Genomic DNA, 21,628 nt, shown 5'->3' with positions numbered 1-21,628 from the left:
AAATAAATGAATGCTGATATTTATTTTTCAAGGACTTAACAGGAGTCCTGTTTATAATTAGGCACCTTTACTATAAGCAAGAATATCCCCTAAACATTTAACTCACATTTTTCTTTGTTCTATGTATAGGGTTGCTTTAGATACCCTCAGTGCACTTCTAAAATCGAGTAAGTATATTAATAAAATTATATATTTTAATAAAATTATATATAGAACATACATGTGACCTGATTAATATTTGATTCTGCAGACAAAGTAACTGAAAATTAGTATTCTATAAAATATAAATTGATTCATCTTATATATTGAAATCATGAAAATAAGGGGAGGTTTGAGACTTCAGAAGTATTGGTGGTAGTACAAATCTATTATCCATGTTTTGAAAGAGTAACTTGGGGGGGGGCTTGTTTGTTGGGATTGCTTCTAGTATCTTAATTGGATATCCCCCCCCCCAAATCCTTTTCCTGAAATCTCAGATTTTAATTTATCCCACAACAAATCTGTAGGATATATTAAGATGAAATGGTGTGTGATTAACCCATAGATATACCCTACATATTTGATTTTGAATGGGATTTGAGATATGTCACTCTTATAAGTCTTGGATTTTTGCACTGTGTTGAGTGTATATACATTAGTGATTATTCATAATGGTTATTTTGTACTAGTCTGTCAGCTGATCCTTAAAGCTATTTCACATGTTTCTTTCTTAATATTTTACCAAAAACGTAATAAAAGAACAAGAGAAGAAATTTCCATTTGCTTTCATAGTTGCCAGAAGAAAGATCAGGTTTATTACAATTATTATTACTATTATTATTATTATTATTATTATTATTATTATTATTATTATTGAACTCTAAATTTTTCTTTCTTCAAGAAACAAATGCACGGAGAGCTGTGGATAGAGGCTGTGTTCAAATGCTTTTAACAATTTATGTAGATTGGCACCGTCATGATAGTCGGCATAGGCATATGTTAATCCGCAAGGGAATCTTGCAATCTATTAAAAGTATTACAAATATCAAGCTGGGAAGAAAAGCATTTCTAGATGTTGACGGGATGAAAATTCTGTACAACACTTCACAGGTAAATTTTAAGGTTTTATGCTATTATGAATGCTAAGTGAACCCTCTTTATATACAGTTAAAATGGCAATATAAATAGGCTTTGTAGATAAAAATGTGGAATCTACTGTATATACATTTTAATTCTTCATTAGCTGAAAAATCGTTATGGGTCACAGGAAAATATATTCAGTGTGGGCTAGTATATTTGATATTCAGAAGTTATACAGGTAGTCCTTGTTTAGCAACTGTCTCAGATAGCTACTATTTGCAAATAAGACTGTAAAAATGGTAATTAAAAATCCATTTTCCAACCAACAGAAGCCTTCACTGTGAAACTGATTAAGGTTTGATCAGTTTCAGGCTTGTTTAAGCAGTCTCTCAGCCCTGCCAGGAAGAAGAAAAAAAAAGGGGGGGGTCAGGCACAGGTCACTATATGAGAGAACTTTTTCTGTATGAGACAGCAGCAAGCAGTGATCTTTGCAGCATCTCTTTTTCTCCCTCTCTCTCTGTCACATGTTTACTTAGCAGCCATTTTGCTTAACAACCGAGTCGTTGGAACTAATTGCAGTCACTAAACAAGGACTACCTGTATGGCTAATCAGTAGTATCTTTTATTACCCATAGCTCTTTCTGACCAAAGAATGTTTCATTTCTGTCAAAAAGGCACTCTGAATGGTTTGTTTACTTATTTATTCAACAATACTATACTGACACGTCTGATAGGATTTCCAGCAGTTAACAATGCTGCATACATAAATTATCCATAATAAACAGTATAACATCCCTAATAAAGATTTATACATCCATAAAACATCCATGGTAATGTAAAACAACCAGAGTAAGAAATGTATAAAAAAAAAATTAAATAACAAACAGTCCAAACAAAAACTGCATCCCACAAATACATGCAAACTCAGCGGTATTTGGTCACTCAACAGATGCTGTATGGGTTATCTCAATTTTGAACATTTTCTCAAATTAGAACAACGTGGGGATAAGTCTGATTACAATCCAGACTCTATTCCAAAGGATAGATACAACTGCTGACAAGGAGTATCTTCTTGCCTCTGCCCCCCTCACTTCATGGAAATGGAATACTCCAGCAGCTTTTCCCAGGTTAATTGTAGTTAGAGAATGTGATCCTGTAGGTGTCTATGCAAGATCAAAACCACTGCTTTAGAATTGCACCCAGAAGCCTTTTGGACATATTGAAGGGCCTGAAGCATAAATGTAATGTCAACTGAGTGTGGCCTGTTAGCAAATTGGACATTGTAGTTTTCACCAACTGCAACGTCCTGGTGGTAATCAGACACTGACTTGAAAGAGCAAAAAAAGGCAGGAAAAGAGTCAACCAATCAGGACTGGACAAACAAAGAGGGAAAAAGGAGAAATTGTCCTTTTTGCATTGTCTCCTATAAAGGCTGCTGAAGCTGTTCCTTATCACAAGATCGAACTCTGCTCCCTTGTTGATGCTGACTTGTTTCTTATTTCTTAATTCACTGTGTTTTAAATTGATACAAACCCCTGCCTCTTGGTCAAGGTGGAGCTGAGAGGAAAGAGAAGCCCTCCTTCTTTTCTAGAAAGCATGACTGATTGGAAAGGGCTTCCTCCTCAGGATGCAGAGATCTTAGCACTGCCTTCTGATCCAAGGAAGTGGAGTTAACCCTTTAATGTCACCTCCATCTTCTGATGACCAGAATGGCGCTTCACAGTAAATCCAACTGCTGCTCATATCATATGGGCCTAACTTTGTTCCAGTGTGAGGACATTAATTTCTCTGCTTGTTTGATTATTCCCTCTAGAAGACCCTGAGAATTAATGAGAGCTGCTTGATGAAAGAAGGATATTAGTGCATAAGAACGAAAGCTGTTTGAAGTTGTTTTCATGTTTGTTGCATCTGTGCCATGAAATCTGTTACTCTGTTTATTTACTCTGAAACAAATACCACCAAATACCTATTTTCAGTCAGTTGCACAGAAAGTGCTCCAGTGTGACGCTTGTTTTGTTTGTGGCTTATCTGTTCTTAGGACTTCTAAACAATGAGATGGTGTTGGACTGCAATAGATAATCAGGCTGCTACTATAGGTTGTCTTCAGAAGAGACAAGCTCTATGTTATCATTCAACATTTTAGATTTTCTAGTGTAGAAACTATGCATGAGAGTTTCTGCACTTTGAAATAATTGCAAGATTTTTGTTGCTGTTCCTTGTTTACTGTTGCAGCATCTTAATGTGCATGTTAGGAGAGAGAGAGAGAGAGAGAGAGAGAGAGAGAGATTTGAAAAGTATGCGTAAGTACATAAATGAGATAAGAATTCTATTCTAAGTGAATGAAGGTATACTTCCTTTGTAATCTCAACAGAACAGTGGTAGTCCATAAAATACTTTGTTCTGTAATTTAATATATAAGTTTATTTTCTGTGACAGGAATGCCTTGCAGTAAGAACCCTTGATCCACTTGTCAACACTTCCAGTCTGATAATGAGGAAATGCTATCCTAAAAATCGGCTTCCACTACCAACCATTAAAAGTGCTTTCCATTTCCAATTACCTGTTATTCCTGTTAATGGACCAGTGTATCAGCTGTATAGTTTGCCTCCTGAAGGTACGAGCAATTTTGAAACATTGTGGTCCTGTCTAAATTTGTCCTAATTGGGTATTTTATGTTTGTTTCTGAAATCCTGATACCTCAATAAAAGTTCTCTCTTCTAAAATAATAGTTCACTGTAAGAAACAAATATGCAGTCCTGCACTGTATGATTGCTACATGACTAAAATTTATATCTGTATGTAGAATAGATTAAAATGACACCTCAATTTTAATATTGTCCTACTGAGCAAAATCAAATTATTAAACTCAAATCATTTTCAGTGATTTTGTCTTCTGTCAGCATGTTTTATCTATTGGTTTTGTCAACTGAAATAGCTCACACAAATTTCCCCTCCTTGTCGCAGCCCCATTTATCACCCCACCCCCTGATCTTTTCTTGATAGTGGGATGAGGATACTCCTCAACCGTGAGAGCCATGCCATATGGCATTGCAGTGGGAGACGCAAAATTACCCAAAATTAGTTAAAGAGATTGGTTAGTGAATATCTCTCACTTATGCAACCATTAGAGCAGTGTTTCTCAACCTTGGCAAATTTAAGATCTGTAGACTTCAATTCCCAGAATTCCCCAGCCAGTTATAAAACATTATTTTAATATATTTGTCAGACCTAAAGAATCAGATAAAATAGTTGTATGACAAATTTAAAAATGGAAGCACCACCATCTTTGATGATCTGTGCAGTTGTTTTGAAAGCATATAGTCCCATCATATTTTTGCCCTCCATTCATAGAGGGCAGCTGTCTGCAATGAGGAGAAAGATGTCTTGCTCCTCAGATATAGAGACTACATGCTTTTGGAATCATTCTATAACTCTTCAAGCTTGAAGTTAACCATAGATAGGTGTGTAAATTGGAAGGCAACATGCGTGCTGTCTTAACTAAAAAAAATGAGCTATGTTTCTATTCCTCTTTTATAGAAAATATGCTTTTTCTGTGGAATAAAATGATACTGAGAAAACAATCATTCATAAGCGTGTATTGTGGGTGTATTGTGGGTAGATTAGATACCAGACAACACAATTGGTAGGTATCAAACAACAAAAGACAATAATTAGCAGAGGATAGAGACCTACATATAGTAAACTAAATTATTACTATGCCTGGTTGAAGAGGAATGTCTGCCTGGTTCTAAAACGTTAAGGGTGTTGGCCGTAGGTGAGCCTCTTTGCAGAAAGCCTCTGACAGTATTGTGGAGACTACAGGCATGTTTGTCTCTTTCCTGCTTGTAGCAGCCTATTGTCACTGGAAAAACTTGACACTTGGTATGGGACAAATGGCCACGTAGATTGGAGCTGAAAATCATCCTCTTGAAGAGAGGCCTCCTAGAGGGGAAGTACTCCCATCCCCATCCTTAAAATCACCAACCTTGGCCTGAATGAGCTGCTTTTTGTCCTTTTGGGGGAGTGCTAAATATGGGAATGTAGCAAAAGGTCCCAGAGGGAAATTGCTCCTTCCATAGAATCACACTTTCCACAACAGAATGGGCTGAAATGGTATAGCCAACATTTGGCCATTTTGCTGCCAACATTTAGCCCATAAAATATTGGGTGTTGTAGGGCTGCTGTTTACCCATTTATACTACTATCATGTGGTATAAATGCTCACATTCAAGAATTTTTTTAAAGGGAAGGTCTGTAGTAAAATACTGTTAAGTGTCAAGATATGTAGACAAAGAATTTTTAATAGCTGAATTCTATACATTCTGCTAATTTTGGCTTAGATTGAGAGAAGCACCAGTTGTGGGGGGGACAGGGTCAGCCCAGTATTACTTTCCCACCCATAAAAATGTTTCCTGAGAATTGTGGGACCCTCCTGAACGTGGCAGGGCATAGTGCAGGGAGATCGAGTAGAACTGCTGGATGTTAACTATGTGTCTTTAGTGAGCAGGACACGAAAGGCACTGCAACCCAGTTTTTCTCAACTTCTGTCTCAAGCTCATCCAGTTTAGGACTCCTCCCAGACCCTCCAAAAAAGTTTTCCAAAGAGTGAACTACTAACGAAGAATTTAATATAAATGCTGTCATTCTGTAGCCTACCTAATGAACTTTCTGGGAAAATATTTAATAAACTTGTTTCTGTTACATGGAGAATCTAGGTAATTAAATATACAGCACATGGTGTCATGGAAAGTTAAGTTTTTATGTAGTATTAGGTTCCAGTTGATGAGTGAAAAGTTTCACATGCATCATTTCTTTTCTGGGATATACATATTGTAGAAAACGTACATCTGCCCTACTGATAGAGCATTTTATATCACAGTGGATGACGTAGTAGATGAAAGTGATGACAATGATGACACCGAAACAGAATCTGAGGTTGAAAATGATAATGAAGATGACATAGATCAACATTTTAAGGTTAGTAATAGTACTGAGGAAATAGCATATATTTGTAATTCTAAAAATATTATTTTTACCTTTCTGAAAAGTTGCTTATTTGGACACCATGTTTTCCAAATAATGAATAAAATATATTACACTGCTGGAAAACGTATGGTCAGAACATTTAAAGGAAATGGTGCTGAAACTTACATTGATTTTTAACAAATACATTTGAGATTACAGTGTTTCTGAATTCATTTGTGCCACAGATTATTATGTAGCTCTATCCAAATTTCCCTTAAGGTTTAACTAGAAACATCAATCTCTCAAATCTACATCCCCTTAGAAGCAATTTTGTATACCTAGTTCCTTGCTTCTCATCTTGAAAATATTTCAGCAAACTCTCATGCCAGGTATCTATGCAGTATTTCAAGCAGTTCATCTGTAGAAAAGCCGGTCATGTGGCTGCTAAAGAGGTCACCCAGAACTGAAATAATTGAATTTTCCTTGCTCATAATCAGTTGCCTAGGAAGGATCTATTGAGGGTATTTCCTTTATTCTCCCCTGACTATTCCCTGGACTAGGTGGTCCTCTTGGGGAAGTGGTTTGGACACTTGCTGAATTATACAATCCTACAAAATTTCTCAGCTTCTGTATCAGCATGTGTTAATTTCTTACTCTATTTTATCAAAATCTGTAAATTATTTCAAAACAAAAGAATCTGCATGAATAGTCACATGAAATAAGCCAGACTTTTGTTCATAGTTGCCCTAAATAAATAACAGCTTTTGATCAAAGACAAATAGAGATATTGTCAGGCTGCATTTAAAAGTGCTGTCCATGTTATGAAGGGATCTGTTCTGATGAATCATGCTTTATCTCTAAAAGCAAATGGATCACACAATCTCAAAAAATCAGTATTAACCATCTCTGTAGAGGGGAATATCTTGATAAACAAACTTGATGGGCAGTCTGTTATATACAGGTAGTCCTTGAGTTACAATGGCAATTGGGACCAGAATTTCTATCCCTATGCGACATCGTGTGACCATATCAGTTAGCGACAGCAGTCCTGGCATTCCTTGTTGCTGTCATTATCCCCCCTGAAATTAGATTTGCCCCATCCCTTTTGGCCTTTCATAAGGCCTTAAAAACTTGGCCTTATGCCCAAGCCTGGTGTGGAATACAGCCCGTCTTCTGGCTGTGTGGATGATTGGTTAAATTATACCCAGTTGCTATGTGTTTTATTTTTATTTTCTATGTTTCTATTGTGTATTTTATGTGCTTTATTGTAAGCCACCTAGAGTCATGTAGAAGTGGGATGGGCAGATAAATAAATAAATAAAATCAGTAATTTGAGAAAATAAAACTGTATACTGATTTGGAACGTAAAAATAGTCCAAGGGCAAACTTAATCCAATATTCTGTTCCAATAATTGCTAATTCAGTGCCTCTAGGAAACCCATAGGATGTTCCCATTATATTCCCCAGCAAGCCCATATTGTGTGACCAGTGTTAAAGATCGCATGATAGGCTATCTTTAATATTGGGGGGGGGTGCAAATTGGAGGAGAGAGTGCTACAAGAAACATACATAACTGCCCATGCCGCCGCATTCTTCACCAGCTGAAATTTCCGGATACTCTTTAAGGGCAGCCCCATGTAGAGCCCATTGCAGTAGTCTGACTGGCAGATGACCAGGTCATGAGTTACCATGAGTAAGGTCTCCGGTCCAGGAATGGGCTCAACTGGCACACAATATCAGGTTGTGCAAAGGCCCTCCTAGCCATGACTGCCACCTGCTCATCAAGTAGGAGTCATAAGTCCAGGAGGACCCCCAGATTACACACAGGGTCTGTTTGGAGCAGTGCAACCCCATCCAGCATCAACAATGGTATTGTCCCAGAGCTGGAGGGCCTCAAAACCCAAAGCCACTCAGTCTTTCCAGGATTCAGTTGAAGCCTGTTGTTCCCCATCCAAACCTTCATAGCCTCCAGACACCGGGATAAAACATCCACAGCATTGTTTAATTTGCCAGGAGCAAAGATGTACAATTGGATATTGTACATGGTGATAGATGAGCTCACCCAGTGGTCTCATGCAGATGTTGAATAGGAGAGGAGAGAGCACCAACCCCTGCGGCACCCCACACAGTAGGGGCGGAGGGTGGGATCTCTCCTCCCTGACCACCACCAACTGGAATCAACCCTGAAGAAAGGACGTGAACCAGCACAACACTGTGCTGCCCACCCCCAATCTGCTGAGCCAGTCCAGAAGGATAACATCGATGTTATTCAAAGCCGCTAAGAGGTCAAGTAAGGCAAGGATGGATGCACTGCCACCAGCCTGCCTGTGCCAGAGATCACTCAAAAACACAATCAATGCCATTTCCATTCTATACCCAGGTCTGAATCCTACTAAAAAGGATCCAGATAATCCGCTTCATCCAAGGTCCTCTGAAGCTCTTGCACAACCACCTTCTCAATCACCTTCCCTAAAAAGGGGGGGTTAGATACTGGGTGAAAATTGTCCAGCATGGTGGGGTCCAGCGATGGCTTCTTGAGGAGGGGGTGAACCAAAGCCTCCTTAGGAGGTGAAGGAACAACCCCCTCACTCAAAGAAGAATTAACCATCACTAGAACCCACTCATAGGACACCCCCCGGGCCACTTTAACCAGCCAGGAGGGGCATGGATCTAAAAGCAGGTGGCTGAGCTCACAGTCCTAAGGACCCTGTCCACTTCCTCAGGTCCAACAGGTTCAAACCGTTTCCAGATAACCGGCAAGACTCCACCCTAGGCATCTCCTTCAGACCTGCAGCAAGGCTAGCATCCAATTGTGAGCGAATCCGAGTGATTTTGTTAGACAGATGCTGAGCAGATTCCTCCTCACATCCCTACAAAAGGTCTCCCGGGCCCCCTTTATCCAAGAGGGCTCGTGTCACCTGAAACAGGACTGCAGGGCAGCAACCTGCAGACACAATAAGGGTGGAGTAGTACTGACGCTTCACCACCCTTACCGCCACAAGGTAGGCCTTAATAGTGGCTCTGACACGTGTTTGGTCAAGTTTGTACTTAGTTGAGCACCAACGGCACTCTAGATTCTCTTCTCTCATTTCATCTCCCTCAGCTCCTCTGTAAACCATAGGGAGTGGAAGGATCCCTGGGAGGGGAGAGGTCGCACAGGCACAATCCAATCCAATGCCTCAGTCACCCCTTTATTCCAAGCAGCAACCAAGGCTTTGGATGGACCATGCAGTAGACCAACAGGAACACGCCCCAGCTCCCTCTGAAACCCCTCCAGGTCCATCAGTCACTGTGGGTGGAACAATTTAATAGGTCCAGCCTCCTTGCAGTGGATAGCAGTGCCAGAGAATCCCATGGTAATCAGGGCGTGATCTGACCCTGATAAGGAGGACACCAGAAGCTCCCCCAATTTCAGATCACATAGCCACTGCACCGACAGGGACATCAGATTTGGTGTGTGACCACTGTCCCGTGTTGGGCTCTGAATGACCTTGGATAGGCCCATGGCCATCATGGTAGCCATGAACTCCTGACCCTCTTCAGATCCCATTCCCAAGGAAGGCAGATTAAAGTCTCCCAAGACCATAAGTCTGGAGAACTCTACTGCCAACCCGGAGATGGAGTCAAGGGCTCAGGCAGGGAGTTTGCTATGCAGCAGGGAGGCAGATACAACAGCAACACGGTAGTGCCCCTGAAAGCCGTAAGCAGCCTTTCTCAACATTTTCATCCTGGAGGAACCACTGAAATATTTTTCAGGTCTCGGGGAACCCTTGCACATTCAGGCTCAAATATAGGCCAGAAGTTACAAAATTAGTATATTCGTTTCATGTGTAGGTCTGTATATACAGTATGTATTAACAGTGTTCTTAAACTAAAAATAAAGAATGAAACATTTCTTTAATGTGAAGTAGCCCAAATTTGAAATAATTTTTTAAAGAAATCATGATCTCCCAGGGAACCCCTAGTGACCTCTTGTGGAATCCTAGGGTTCCACTGAACCCTGTTTGAGAAACCCTGGCTGTAAGTGATTCTTGGATGACAATTACCACCCTACCATCCCTGCCCCAGATTCATGGCTGGTGCCACACCCGAAACCCGGCTGGGCATATCTCCAAAAGGGCCACCTTCCCTTTCGGACCCAGCTAGATCTCGATAATACATGCTAGGTAGACCCTCTCATCCATGATCAAATCACAGATGAGGGGGGCCTTATTACATACCGACCTGGCATTTAAGAGCAGTAGTTGGAAGCCAGGGCCTCTGAAGATCTGTCTGGGTACAGGGGCTGAGACCAAAGAGCTGGGAAGTGAGACCAATATAAAACATTTGTCCCATCTTCTCTGGGAATGGCCCGCTCCTTGTCTCCTACCATATCTCCCCATGCCCATCACTACCCTAATACTGTGGCTCGCCCCCTTCCCCCCCTGGCTGCATCATCTTCCCCTCCAGACCCCCTAATTCCCAAGGCCCAGGACTTCCCATAGCAATCAATTACATCCTTTCCAGGGAGGGGAAGCCAGGCATCCCAAGGCAATTCAGCTCCATTGGCCATCAGTGCCATCAGGGTATCCAGCATCCCACCTCCCTCCCTCACCCCACAAACATACACTCACACTAGCACCCATAGGGAGCCCCTCGCAGCTGCTCTCACCCACTGGTTAGGGTTTCCTTCACATTCACCCAACCCATCCAACCTTTTCAGGTTCTTACCCTGAGAACAAACAAACAAAGGCATCTAATTGACATCCAGAATTGGGAAGCCAGAAATGACAAAGGGATAGTCCCAGCAGGGGGAAGAGTCCACAGCAGATTGTGACTGCTGCTACCCCCACTTCCAGCCACCACCAATACCCCAGATGGCTTCTTCATCTGGAAAATCCCATGTAAGCAACAGTCTGCAGAGTGAAGGAAATGCAGCAAAATAAGGAAATGTGGCATTTAATTTAATTTAATTTAATTTAATTTAATTTAATTTAATTTAACTTAACTTGTTTTGGTCCTTTCATTCCTCTTCTGAAGCCAGTCCAGAAGAATAACATGGTCAGTGGTATCAAAAGCCACCAAGAGATCCAGTATGGATACTCCATGAGCTCTCCAGAGGTCATCTGCAGGAGCAACCAATTCACCACCACCACCACCCCCATATTAGAGAGAAAGCCATTGAGAGATTCAGTATGGATATACCCCGAGCCCTCCAGAAATCACCTACAAGTGCAACCAGTGCCATCTCAGTACTGTAACCTGGCTTGAACCCTGACTGGAAAGGGGCCAAATAATCTACTTCATCCAAGGCCCCTTGAAGCCGAGCGCCTACCACTCTTCTCTAAAGAGCGCCTACCATCTTCTCTAAAAAGGGAAGAGTGGACAAAAATTATCCAGCACTATCAAGTTCAAGGATGGCCTCTTGAGGAAGGGATGTACCACCGCATCATTCATCTATCTATCTATCTATCTATCTATCTATCTATCTATCTATCTATCTATCTATCTATCTAATTTTACTACCGCCCATCTCCCCCCCAAAGGAGGGACTCTGGGCAGCTTACAATAAAACCAAAATACAATATAATATAGACAGACAGTAAAAAATATAAAACATAATGAAAATCCAGATGGCTAAAGGTTATATCTCAATCAGTGAGTATAAAGGCCCTTCTAGGACATTAGCCATCCCCACGTGTGACTGTCCCCCTTCCTGCTCCAGGCATGATGACAGAACCAGGTTTTTAGTTGTTTACAGAAGTCCAGTAAAGAGGGGAAGCATGTTCCAGAGAGCGGGAGCTACCGCAGAGAAGGCCCATTTCCTGGACCCTGCCAGATGGAGTTCTTTTACAGATGGGGCCCATAACATGCCCTCTCTGCATGACTGGGTGGGGCGGGCTGATGTAATGGGGAAGAGGCGGTCCCTCAGGTAACCTGGCCCCATGCCATGTAGGGCTTTAAAGGTGAAACCAACACCTTGAATTGGACCCGGAAGCAAACTGGGAGCCAGTGCAGCTCACGTAGCAATGGTGTTACATGTCCCCGCCTTGGGGCACCTAAAATTGCCTGCACGGCTGCATTCTGGACCAGTTGTAGCTTCCAGATATTCTTCAAGGGTAGCCCCATGTAGAGCGCATTACAGTAGTCATGGCAGGTGCCACCACCCCTTCCCTTAAGTGAGACATTAATCACTGCTTAGACCACATGCCACCTCCTGGGAGGCCTTAACCAGAACACAGATGGCAGAGCTCACAGCAGTGAGGACCCTGTCCACTTTCTCATGGTCAGTTCAGACTCTTCCCTGATAATCAAACTCAGACATGTCTCAGTCACTTCTGTAGGATTCCTTCCTCCCCGCCCTCAGCTGGAGTCCAAGTTTATCTGACAGATGCTGAGAATATTCCTCACAGCAACCCTGCAAGGGCTCCCCCAGTCCCTTCTTACCCAAAAGGGACCTGCTCATGCAAAAGAGGGCTGCCAGCTGGCTGGCTGCAGATGCAATAAGAGTGGAGAAGTGAGCTCACTTCGCTGCTCCTATAGCCACAAGTTAAGTCCTAATAAAGGCCTTACATGTGCCTGGTTCATCTCACTCTTTGTCTTTCGCCAAGTAGTGCTGTAGATATCCCTTGTGTTACTTCATCTTACAAAGCTGCTTAATAAACCAGTGAGTTATATAGGATTCACTAGCACAGAGAACCTGAAGAGGTTCCTTGTCTCCTGCTTATTCCAAGCACAACCAAACCATCAGCTTTAACTGTGCACTAGAGCTTTGGGAAATTCCCCAACTTCACTCTGAAACCCAACTGGGTCCTTCAGTCACCTGGGGTGATCTGATTGAATGGGATGGGGGGGTTGTCACCATTAGGGAGCAGTGAGGGCAGTCATCAAGAACTCCAGGGCCAAAAGGGCATGATGTGTCTATGACAAGGGATTGATGTTAACACCCCCCAACCGCAGTTCACAATCCCACTGCCCTAAGACAAAAATATGATCTAATGTGTCACCTCAGTTGTGAATTGGATCCTCAATAAGTTGGATCAGGTCCATGGTTGCCATGAACTCCTGAGCCACATCTGATTCTGGGCCCAGAAAAGGCAGGTTCTTTGGGCCCAGAACCATAAGCACAGGGAACTCCACTGCCAACTTGGCCACAGAGTTGAGGAGTTTGGGCAGGGACACTGCTACATTGCAGGAAGGAAGGTAACCAAGCAGCATCCCAATTGATTCCTACTACTCAACCTCCTAAACAAGTTCTCACATCTGGCTATGCTTCAGAAACTCCCACATGACAACAGCCACTCCCCCACCACTGTCCTGGAGTCATGATTTGGTGCCACACCTGAAACCTGTGAAGACCCATTTCCAGGAGGGCCCCCTCCACATGTATGACATAACCATAGCTCAAACAAGCCTTGCAATTTTGTTTTGTTTTTTGCTATCTCCATGAGGTTACCTTCACTTTTCCCAGCGTGAGTGAGCTAGCTTCAGTCATTCTCAACTATATTGGTGCTAAAATATGTTTTCCCCCTTATTCTACTCCCTAGCTTAAATTTTGTTATAGCCAAAGATCAGCATATTCTGACATCAGCCAAGGGTGGCCTTAAGGTGTATGATATTGTAAGAATTTGTCACCCATGGAGGAAAGTCAAGTGAAATGGGCTGATAGAGGCAGAATGGGGATCAGTAATGGGGAAGAGCCAATTTTATACTGGTAAGGTTTTCTGCTGGCTCAGGGACAGAGAAACTCAGCAGTAGGGAAAAGCCTACAGTGGTGTAATGTAACCAGTATCCATCAGTCAATCAGAGGCTTTGATGTTTTTCCTCTGTAAGTGTGGAAGAACCTTATTTTCAAGAATTATTCAGTATTTTAGTAATTTTACCTAAAACATATAATTTCCAAAAGATTTTTAATTAGTTTATGGACTTTCTTCTTTAGAACGATGACATAGAGACAGATATCAATAAACTGAAACCAAAGCAGGAATTGGGACGACCAATGGAAGATTTGAAAATGTATGAACATTTTTTCCCAGAACTCATGGAAGATTTTCAGGTAAAAATGTTGCTATTTTTAAAACAAATTCATGGCTTGTTAATAGTTTGGTAACTGATAACTGTTGAAATTCAAATGATCATTCAAAACTTCTTAGTGTCTTTGGTTAAACAAAAATCACTGAGAAGAGGTATAGTGAGTTGCCATAGCAAGTTAATAAAAGCAGCTAATCTGCAAATATATCTGAATTCTAGCTATTGAAATGGATCTTTTGACATGCTCCTTTCCTTTTCATCCATAACGTTTATCTGCTAATATAATCCCTTCTACTTTCAGGGTTATTCAGTTTTTGTGATACTAAAAGATAAACTTCTAACTAGATCACCTATTTTTTTTCTTTAGTTAGTGAGTTCACTTAATAGAAACCAATATAACCAAGCTAAGTCTAGCCAATTTTTTCTTTTCAGCTATTCATCTTGAAATTTCTGCTGTTTTTATGTTGTCTATCTTAGTTTCTGTGATTCTCTTTCTGCTTTTTCTTGATTCCTTTCTGAGCACCCATTTTCGTGATAATTTCTGTTCTTTATAACTACTTTGGTGTGTTGTTTCTCTTTTATTCCTGGTCTTCTTACAGCCTCAGTTAGCACCTTTATATTTCTACCTATCTGTCTGTCATGCACATGCGTGCTCTCTCTTTGTCTTCTCAATTTCTTCTCTGCATGAGAATTTCCTCTGAATAGATTTCTGAATCTAAAGATGCAAAACTGATCTTGCCAAAGATTAAGCTTTTAGAACGTCCAGCCAAAATCCAGTTTTATCCCTTGCTACCTGAGGTATTATTGTCTACTGTGTTTTCACTTGTTTGGAATTCAAGGTTTTGCCAAGATCTGCTTCTGCCTTTTGAAAATTGCTAAGTTCAAGGGTAGGTTGTTTTATTGATTATGTGTCATTAAGTTGGTGTTGATTCTTAGCAACCTCATAGATTGTCATATCTGACTCCAACCTTGTTCTTCAGGTCAGTGGTGCACCCATTGCCGATGTAATTGAGTCCATCCACCTTGCTACTGGTTGTCCTCTTCTCTCTTTCCTTCCACCTTTCCCAGCATTATAGAATTCTCCAGAGATCTAGGTCTTTACATAATATCTCCAAAGTATGATAAACTGAACCTGGCCATTTGTGACTTGAGTGAGAACTTTGGATTGATTTGTTTGATGATCCGTTTGTTTGTTTTCTTGGCTATCCATTGTGTTCACAGGAGTCTTCTCCAACACCAATTTTCACAAGCATCAATACTTTCTCTATCCTGCTTCTTCAGAATCCAACTTTCGCTTTCATAGAGTGTCACAGGGTCAAGCATAGGTACTAAGTACTAAATTGTTGTTTACATGTTCATAGATTTTTTTTTTTTTAAGTGTGGACGTAGGCCAGAAAGAACAAAAGATCTTAACTAATTGTTGGCTAGGCACTAGCAGAAAGTTTTGCTATACATAATCTACCCTTCTCAGTCTGGCTTTATCAGAAAATGACAAACATCAGATCATTAACTGTACCTTTACTAATTGACATACTGGATACAGTAAAAGATAGAATGGAGTCTGCAAATTCTTAAAGCAAGTGATGATTAGTTTCCCAGTGTATTTGGTCCATTGGATTGAGATCTATTATTTCTGAGTGAGAGTTAAAACAAATTGAATGATTTCAGGTTCTTTTGAGCCACAGTGTGGCACTCACCAGGGTTACCCACTTTTGTCCTTGCTTTTTTATTTAATTCTTGAACCTTTAGCTATTATATTAGGCAATCTTTGGATATTATGGGTATTACTTTGGTTGTTGTGTATTTAAATTATATTTATGTGCTAATGATATTATGGTAATTTTAGATAAGCATGCCACTTCTCTGCTTAATTTTATATGGATAATAAAGTATTTTGGAATGTATTCTGGCTATAAGACCAACTGGAATAAATCTTGCCTACTTTCTTTGGGCTCTTAATATATCAACCTAGTTTTGCAAAGAGTTGGGTTTTGTGATCTCTGCTGATTATTTTAAATACTTGGGACTTTATATTCCCCAAAACTTTTCTAAATACTGTATGTGGAAATAAATATGTTGAAATTTTTAGAAAAGACTGAACTGGATGTTAATAAATGGACTAAAATACCATTAAGTCTACAGGGCAGAATTAATCTTATTAATCTTATTAAAATGAATATTCTTCCTAGTCTGATTGTCTTGAGACATATTCCAATGTTAATTCCAAATATTTTATTCAGATCAGTTAAGTTAATTAATTTAATTTATTTTATATCCCGCCTTTATTATTTTTACAAATAACTCAAGGCAGTGAACTGGCCCAAGGTCACTTTCCTATTTAGGAAATTTATTTGGAAAAAAGACCTCCAAGGAGTTCATTAGCTAAATTGAGCTTAACATTTGTTGAAGTAGTGTTAATATACCAGACTTGCACAAATATAAGTGGATTATATTTTATCAACCATAAATAATGTGGAATGAAAATTTAGTAGAGTATCATCCTCTATGGGCCTTGCTGGAAAGTTCTTATGTATCTCCACTTAGGTCATGGCAGATTCTTGGATAATATTTATTTATTTATTTTCTATCCCACATTTATTATTTTTATAAATAACTCAAGGCAATGAATACACCTAATACTCCTTCCTCCTCCTCTTTTCCCCACAACAACAACTCTTTGAGGTGAGTTGGGCTGAGAGAGAGTGACTGGCCCAAGGTCTCCCAGCTGGCTTTCATACCTAGGGTGGGACTAGAACTCATGGTCTCCTGGTGGAAATCTTTGGACTCTATTGGAGTGTAAATTGGACTTTGATACTGAGACATGAATTTTGAGCTCTTGGGAAGCTCTTGGGAAGAATTCTACTTTGAAAATAGGTGACAAATGTTTTATTGGAAACTATGGGCAAAAGCCAGAATACTTACTTCAAGTCAATTATTATGTAATGACTATTTGAAAGATTTTTCTCAGCTTTAAACTGAATTTGGTCTTCCTAGTTCACAACAGTGGCAGTATCTCCAACTTGAACATGTTTTGATAGCTCAAAATTGATCAGACGCCATGGCTGCGTCAAAGATACCTGAAGTATTTTTTTATTTGATGGAATTCATGACTGAATTTAAGCCAAAAGCATATCTTTACCAAAAGTTAAATAACCGTTTTAAAGTGGATACCACTCGGATTTATCAACTATGGACTAAAGAACTAGAATATCCAATAATGCCTCATCAATGGTCACAAAGTCCTTAAGGACATAGGTAAATAGGTATCAACAGATTTGAGATTAAAATTAATTGATCAAAATACTGTATTTCAACTTTATTAGACTGCCCAAACAATGTATTTGAAACAATGGACATCAGATTTCCTTTGATAGAGATGTAAAAAAATTGAGGGTTCATTGGCTCATGTGATCAGGTCTTGTGAATTACTTGCATTCTTTTGGAATAACATTTTAATCTATATTAGTTGATTTATTGGGAAATCCCTAAATAGTAAAGAGGCTAATGTTATATTGAATTATATGCCAAAACTTTGGAATTTTATTATTCTTGAGGAATTATGGCTGTATTGGCATGAGGATTGCCAAAAGAATTATAATAAGAAATTGGAAAAGTAATGTTATTCCAAAGATTAAGGACTGGCTTTTGGAAATGTGTGATTTATCTGTTTTAGAAAAGACAGTATTTTCTACTAATCAGGAAATGAAACAATATGTTCTTCTTTGGTATAGATTTTATGATGTTTTATAATAATAGAGTAGTAGTATTAGGTAATTTTTCTCATTCTCTATTTGATAGTAATAAAGTATTATAAGATATTTTTCATAAACCAGTGATTTCTCCATGTTAAGATATATATATTTAGATGTTTAATACTGTTTTTTTCAAATTTTCTCTGGATTTCTCTGTTTTGTTTTTTCCCCTTTTTCTATTGTTTGTTCTGTTTAGGTTTTTTGTACTTCATTAATTGTGTTTCATTGTTTAACTATTGCATTTTTGTATTCTGTTTATTTTTGTAATCTTGCTATATAATGTAATAAAATGGATAAAAAAAGAGAAGAGGTGGAACAGACTAGACATTTTACTCAAAGGTATAGCCATCAGCTACCTTTTTGAGGGTGAAGAGCTTTGGGCCTAGTTGATGTTTTGCTGGGAGACCATTTGGGAGAATGGTCTATCATTAACATTTGTGCCTGGGAATCACGAAATAAAGATAATTAAGCTTGAAACAGAAAAAAAAATAGTTAAATATTATCTACCACAAGAAGTGGCTTTGGTTTTGCCCCTTTTTTAAAGAGCTACTTAAATTCATGGAGGTCTGTCAATGGTTGTGCACTTTTTCCCCATCAAGGTTCACATTACCTTAATTGAAACTTACTCAAGCACCCATGTGAGTGTAATAGAACCAAATCTGGGTGGAACCAGAATTAATAGTGAGCAGGTTTATGTATGTTATTGCTACTTTATTCATACAGAGTATCAAAATATATTTGCATAAAGGTAATCTCTGTCAACTTTGTTGAAGGACAAAATCAAAATCCATAATTATTAGTAATCAACAGCAGGAATAATAAGGGGAATAGTGTGTGAAAATCAGATTTGGACAAGTAAACTTTGCTTGTTTGTATTGAGAGGACTTGAAATCCCTACCTGGCCAGTTGTCAGAAATTTCCATATCTGACTTGATAATATCTGATAAATCTGAATTAGAATTTGTATGTCAGATTGGGTAGCTTTTGATTTGATCCAGTAAATCATATGAAGTGAACCATATCACTTTCTATATTAGCATGTAAATTCATCATTCTGACATAGTAATTCTCTTTTTTTCCACATTTAGCTTCTTCAGAAGGAGATTATCTTCTCCATGGTTTGCTCCTTCTGCCTGGATCTGATCCTTCTTTCTGATTCATCGATCTTTCTTCAACATTTAAGATTAGAACCCTCTAACAAATATCCCCCATTTTTTTCTTTCTTTAATATTAAGGAATATGACCTCATTTCAAAGGAACCGAAGTCTTTTTCAAACAGCATGGCTCCAGGAGGACCTATTGTTGTTCCCACTGCTGGAGAGGAACTGTCTTTAGCAAACCAGATGATACAAATTCCTGTGAAGGAGAGTAATCTTCTGCAAAGTGAGGACTTCAATAAAAGACCAATCTTCTTGGGATTGGTAAAAAATGATGGTATCATGGATAATAGTTTGCAGCATCCAGGTGATCAAATGAAATTGCTTCCATCATGCCAGTGCCTAAATCATGAAATAGTAAAAGACTTTGACCGAATTTCACTACAAAATACCTCCAAAAGTAAACAGTCTAATATTACTAAGACTGTGACAAAAACTGAATGTAAAACTAGCATTACTGAAATTACCTGTAATAAACCTTTTCAACATGTTCCATCATGTGGAAGTGTTTTGTTTGAGGGACGGTCTGTCCAGCTGGGAAAACTATGCTGTTCTGGACCTGATCCTGAAGAAGAAGAAGTTTCTTGTTCAGTGTCCATAGGAGATCAAGCAACACTTGAAGTGCCTGATGCAATACAACTCCATGATCCAGAACTCTATATTGAAATGGTGAAAAATACTAGATCTGTTCCTGAATATTCAGAAGTTGCTTATCCTGATTATTTTGGACATATTCCACCTTCATTTAAAGAACCTATCCTTGACAGACCATATGGTGTACAGAGGTGAGTTCATCTCCCCCCCCCCCAAACATGTTTAAAGAATGATTTAATACAGTGATTGTATGTCAAAAGTTCACAGTAAAATTAATATTGCTGGATTCAGATAGGTAATTTATGAATGGAATATATTTGGATCCAAGATGGATTCTGTAAATAAAGGAGAGGCAGGCAGTTTTCACCCATTCAGCCCTGTAGTCCCTCTCACCATATCCCTTCAGATGAACTGCAAATCACCTGAGCAAAAAATGCTGCAAGTGGAAGGGAAAATTAAAGGTACCACTTAATTATGGAATTCCGCACAGGAATTTTGGATCCAACCTCTTTGATTTGCCTGTCTGTAAAGAAAACTACTGTATTATTAGGTAATATATGAGAATGTTTGTGAATACAGAATTCTATATATTATGAAACTTTTTGCTATTTTATGGATCTTAAAGTATTAGTCTAAAGTATTAGTCATTTTATTATACATAATATGACACAAATGGGAGAGACTATGTGTCTAAAAGTGATCTGAGTAGTCCCTAGACATAGGCAATATATTACCTTTATTTTTAGTGTGAGATTATAGTAGTAACCTTTTTATATGGATGTTGTTCAGTTTACTGAAGTACATGTATCAGTTTCAAAACTCTTAAGATTATAGTAACCTTTTTATATGGATGTTGTACAAAACTCTAAAATGCTTTATGTTATTGCTGAAAATTATTATCGTCTGCATCACAAGAATATAGAACTTTTAGAATTCACAGATATTGTATAATCTCATATTTTATTCCTTTTCTTCCACAAGGAAGAAGAGAATGGCTGCCAGTCACATGCGAACTCTGATGTATGTGAAAGAAATACTGGATATTTCTCCATAACATCGGGGTCTCTTAAACTCCTTTTTGGGCAATAGTTGGCAGTGAATGGGTGTGTGCATTTTCCTTGAACCTTGCTTTCTAAATTGATAGGGGTGGGGGAGTTCATCCAGATATTCATAATCATTATTCCTTTCTCAATCAAAATGACTCCTAAAAACAATGGAATTGGTTTAACATATGTAAATTATCATTAAAGCTAATGCTATAGTAATACATAAAACCAACAGTCATTTCAGAGTGGCACTTGTGGTTAAATCATAACCTAAACTGATATATTTGTAACCGTCATTATAAAGAAACATAATTGCAGCATGGCTACATAGAAATAATAGCATTGAAGTTCATATCATATTTCAGATCCTGTCAAAATTTAATGATACTAGTTTTGAAAAATGAGGGGAAAACAGAATTAGCTATAGAATAAAATCAGGTGGAAAGCTGCTTACTAAAAGCTATGGATTTCTTGCTTTGTTTTTGAAATGATTTTATTTTGCTGAGTAAGCAGGCAGATAGAATTCCTGGAAATGTCACTGATTGATAACTCTTAGGTGAAGGAAGATTTTAACATTCATTTAATTTATAAGTACTGAATCAAAATATTTCTAGAACTATTTACTTAGGTCTTGAAATAAGGAGAAATAAGACATGTTTTTCATAATCGTATCCTGAAAATATCAGTGGCTGTATTTTAAATTCTGAACGGGCCTTTTGCATGAATTTGCTTAAAGAAATAAAATATCTCTTGATTTTATTACTAAAAAAATTAACTTTCTTGTGGGGCATGTTAAACCCTGTACTTGCTGCAGAGTCTGAATCTGAGCAAGTGAGAAGTGAAATGCTTTCCAATTTTTTTATCGTGGACAAGTCCCAAGATAAACAGGGGTGAACAAGTAAACTTATTTTTTACATCTTGATCTCTATTTCTGTTAATTCTTTTGATAATAGTTTACAGCTGGGATAGCACTGTGTTCTTATTGCCAGTTTATCATTCTATATCTGCTTTGGGATAATTTCTTTATCCCATGACTGAAGCAAAA

At 38.8% G+C, this 21,628-nt stretch overlaps 1 protein-coding gene across 2 annotated transcripts in view; it reads left to right on the top strand.

Moving 5' to 3' along the window:
* AGTPBP1 (ATP/GTP binding carboxypeptidase 1) overlaps nt 1-21,628 on the top strand; it is a 63,873-nt gene that overhangs the window by 22,138 nt on the left and 20,107 nt on the right. Inside the window, exons 8-14 of one of the 2 annotated variants that reach the window (XM_063295187.1) lie at nt 130-167; nt 881-1,089; nt 3,496-3,673; nt 5,939-6,036; nt 13,943-14,059; nt 19,022-19,728; nt 20,519-20,557. In XM_063295187.1, coding sequence (XP_063151257.1) covers nt 130-167; nt 881-1,089; nt 3,496-3,673; nt 5,939-6,036; nt 13,943-14,059; nt 19,022-19,728; nt 20,519-20,557 — 1,386 coding nt within the window. The remainder of the gene's footprint in view (nt 1-129; nt 168-880; nt 1,090-3,495; nt 3,674-5,938; nt 6,037-13,942; nt 14,060-19,021; nt 19,729-20,518; nt 20,558-21,628) is intronic. The other variant, XM_063295188.1, reaches the window with a different exon arrangement.

This window comes from Candoia aspera, chromosome 2, assembly GCF_035149785.1.
Source record: "Candoia aspera isolate rCanAsp1 chromosome 2, rCanAsp1.hap2, whole genome shotgun sequence".
Classification (NCBI taxonomy): Eukaryota; Metazoa; Chordata; class Lepidosauria; order Squamata; family Boidae; genus Candoia; species Candoia aspera.
Note: the sequence above shows the minus strand (reverse complement) of the source record. Positions and strands in the feature narration are given on the sequence as shown.